This window comes from Pseudomyrmex gracilis, unplaced genomic scaffold, assembly GCF_002006095.1.
Source record: "Pseudomyrmex gracilis isolate BER0280 unplaced genomic scaffold, ASM200609v1 scaffold_250, whole genome shotgun sequence".
NCBI lineage: Eukaryota > Metazoa > Arthropoda > Insecta > Hymenoptera > Formicidae > Pseudomyrmex > Pseudomyrmex gracilis.
This window is the reverse complement of record NW_018020834.1, coordinates 83,815-87,417: the sequence shown is the minus strand read 5'-3', so window position 1 is coordinate 87,417 and position 3,603 is coordinate 83,815. Positions and strand designations below refer to the sequence as shown.

The following is a 3,603-nucleotide window of genomic DNA, read 5'->3' as shown; positions in this document are numbered from 1 at the left end:
GCTCGCTCAGAGAACAGCCTATACACGGCACCGACCGGCGTACGCGATCGCCACCGCCACACGGCTCCACTATCGGCACTGTACTGTACTCCTCCTCCTTCTCTCTCTCTCTCTCTCTCTCTCTCTCTCTCTCTCTCTTTCGCACACGCCGCGAACACACTTCACTCTCCCCGCGATCGCGCACCCTCTCGCCCACGGCGTATCGGACGTCTCTCTCGAGAAGAGACCGGCAGAGACTCTCGTGGTCCCTGGGAGGCGGCGGTGACGACGACAACAGTGGCTTAAGACGACGGTCGGAGCAACAAAGATCGACGCGCCGATGCTTAGAAGCGACGCTGCGCGTGACAAAATTTTAAGCGACTCGTACGTGCTCGAAGCACCCTGGGCCTCCTCGCGTTCAAGAATATTCGTCCATTTGTGACAGATTTCCCCGTCCGTGATGCCACCGCGTTAACGACCGACCGACCGTCCCCCACCTCTATTCACCACGTACGGACATGAGTGCAATACTTCGATTTTTCAAGATGGCGGCGCGCCGTCACCTCCGCGCGCGTGCGCGCGCGCCGATTCGTTCGTTCACACACGGCACGCGCATATAAAGCACGTTGCGCCATTTAAAAAATTTATGACATTTGCAATCAATTTGCGACACGAAAGTTTTTCAACATTCGATGTTTCTTCGCAAATTGTTTTTTTTTTTTTGGTTTTAAATACAAAACACAATTAAGAGCGGGAGAAAAAATTTTATCTGTGATAAAATTAATTGTGTAATGTTTTTTGTATGAATAGTTTTTATCGACAAACCAAAGTACAACCTCTTGCGAATATATTAAATATTACAGACTTTTTGAGACAAGATTGCCGAGATTCTTGAAAATTCGGGAACGAGTTCATTCAACGGCGAAATATTTTGGCAGCAGCTCTTTGTATATCTCCTTATCGGATTTTAAAAACAAACAGAAGATAACTCTGTCCATCTGAAAAAAAAGGAAACGAAAAATTTGTTGCACATTTGTAGATTACAAAATAATTTTGTAAAAAATATCATTAAAATACGATTTTTCACTTTACACATGTATATATACAGGGTGTCCCAGAATTGCCGTACAATCTCTCGTAGGCAGGTAAAAGGAGTAAAACTGAGTCGAAAAGTCCCGAACCATTTTTTTCTATTATTTATAATAGAGGAGTAAATTATTGAGTAAATCAGGCCAATCAGCGCCGACCTTTAGCCACGCGCCTGGTGTGTGTGTGTGAGCGCTTCGCGCGGTTCACTGACGCGCGCCTGGCTAAAGGTCGGCGCTGATTGGCCTGATTTACTCAATAATTTAATCCTTTATTATAAATAATAGAAAAAAATGGTTCAGGACTTTTCGACTCAGTTTTATTCCTTCTACCTGCCTGCGAGAGATTGTACGGCAATTCTGGGACACCCTGTATATATGCACTCGCAAAATCTTACAGCATCTTTGTTCTCGAGAAGAAACTTTTTGACCGTTGACAAAGCCACTTCGGCCGCAGGTCTCTGCGGATATCCGTAAATTCCGGTTGATATGCAGGGAAATGCAATGGTACGCAAATTATGCTCTTTGGCAAGTGCCAGACTATTTTCGTAACACTCTCTCAACTTGTCCGGTTTCTCACCCTGAGGACCAACAGTATGAATAACATCTGAAATGCAATTGTTTAGACACATAAATTTTTATTTCAGCAAAAATATAGATAACAGCAGAAGTTTACCAATTTTTTTGTAACAAGTTACTGACACTTAGCCGGCAGCATGTAACCTCCTGTGATTTTAGCCTTGCCAACGCTACATCCTCCCAATGTTGCGCACTCTTTCTTTAAATTTGGTCCTGCCCCTCTGTGAATAGCTCCGTCAACTAGAGAGAATATCTTTTTTATTATTTTTTATTGTAAGAACATTTAAGTATATATATATACAAAAATGTATGTATACACGTATATATAAAATCTCGCACACAAAATTTTGGATATAAGAACATTATCTCGTACCTCCGCCACCTCCCAAAAGACTTGAATTTGCGGCATTGACAATGGCATCTATTTCAAGCGACGTTATATCACCCTGCCACATTGATAATTTTTTAGCAATGTTTGATTGAAATTCATCAGAATATTCCGGCAATGTTGGAACCTGATCCAGAGTTGTCACTTCCGACTTGTAATATTTTCTCTTCTCCTCCGGTGGCATTTTCAAGAATTTTTCTAAATTACAGAAACAAAAAGTTATAGCAGAATTAATTTTAAACGAAATCTCGCAGTCTTCTCGTCTTGTCGCCACTCATCTTATTTGCAATTTCTTACGTTTCTCTTCCTCGAACGACATATTTCCCTTGGAACTGATCGATACCGAAAAATTGCTTCTCAAGAAACTCCGTAGCGCACAAACGCGTCTGCCGAAGATGTAATTAACGACTGTCGCCTGGAAACCAAAAGCAGTGATCCTGAAGCGGTTTCACGCGGGAGTAAACACGCTCTTGTCCCTTACTTGCGGTGTCAACATTTTTTTTTCTACTGTGAAAATCGCTCTGAGAAATCTTAGTTAACGACTTAAGTAAGCGATGCAGCTGTCGCGATTAAAAAAATCTCGCAGTAATAAATATCAAAGTTGTCGCACAATTGCGAATATAGATGAAGGTGGTGCGAATCACAACTGCGAAAACACCATCGATTTCTCGTCCAGGTTCTTGCATACACATGCGGTAACACAATCGTACGAGTGATAAGTACTTGATCTTTCAGCCGACAACGAAACAACTAGCGCCATCTTACTGGTCTTAAGTACAATTCGTGCTATATATATATTTCATGTGCGCAAAACGTAGACATCGTGGCGCTCGTGAGCGAAAACACGTTAATGCATTTTCTTGGGTTTTCTCATTTCATCTATTAAGGGCCGTCTACGGTTTGGTTTGGTGCAAAATTGGCTCAGTGGACCGAGTTAAGTTAGTCCATACGCCATTCTAGAATATAAAGAATACACAAAGACTACTATAGCAAAACATACGCTATGCTTTGCTTTGCTTATAAAATCAAAAAATTATGTTGTCGACTGAAGAAGACCGAGAAACGATACTTCAGTGACGACGGTTACGTTGGAACTCAAGGGCCGTCTACAATGGGAGTAGATAGTATCAGAGAGAAGCCTGGGCTGTGTTCAGTTAAGCAAGATGGAACGAACTAATGTACCCATATAAATAATACTATATATATGGCAGTACCAGAAGCAGACAACTGTTATCTGTTGATAAAAGATCTGCTGAACAGATTTGGATTGGTATCGTAACCAAAACAATTATTCAAGTTTCCATTCCGTTTATTTGTAAGAAAATTAAACTAAAACTAAACATGGCAAATAACGTTCATTTAGCGAAGATAGGAATAATATATATATATATATTATAATATATATAATATATACAGGGTCTCGTAGGCAGGTAGAAGGAGTAAAACTGAGTCGAAAAGTCCTGAACCATTTTTTTCTATTATTTATAATAAAGGAGTAATTATTGAGTAAATCAGGCCAATCAGCGCAGACCTTTAGCCAGGCACACGTCAGTGAGCACTCACACACACCAG

The 3,603-nt window shown here is 41.2% G+C and overlaps 1 protein-coding gene across 1 annotated transcript; it reads right to left on the bottom strand.

The window, feature by feature from the left end:
- Nucleotides 1–771: 771 nt before the first annotated feature.
- On the bottom strand, nt 772–2,777 carry LOC109859241 (macro domain-containing protein CT2219-like). Its single transcript, XM_020437270.1, has 6 exons — nt 2,513–2,777; nt 2,329–2,446; nt 2,017–2,229; nt 1,767–1,883; nt 1,463–1,671; nt 772–977 (listed from the first exon to the last, which is right to left on the bottom strand). Exons 1-6 carry the CDS (start codon nt 2,525–2,527, stop codon nt 891–893), a joined length of 759 nt encoding a protein of 252 aa, XP_020292859.1. The 5' UTR covers nt 2,528–2,777; the 3' UTR covers nt 772–890.
- Between the last annotated feature and the right edge of the window lie 826 nt (nt 2,778–3,603).

What these genes read in the sequence shown, in the direction of transcription:
- LOC109859241 (XM_020437270.1), bottom strand. An exon ending in GTCGTTCGAGGAAGAGAAAC is followed by an intron (nt 2,230 to 2,328) that starts GTAAGAAATTGC and finishes TCTGTAATTTAG; the next exon opens with AAAAATTCTTGAAAATGCCA. An exon ending in TTCTCGAGAACAAAGATGCT is followed by an intron (nt 978 to 1,462) that starts GTAAGATTTTGC and finishes CTTTTTTTTCAG; the next exon opens with ATGGACAGAGTTATCTTCTG.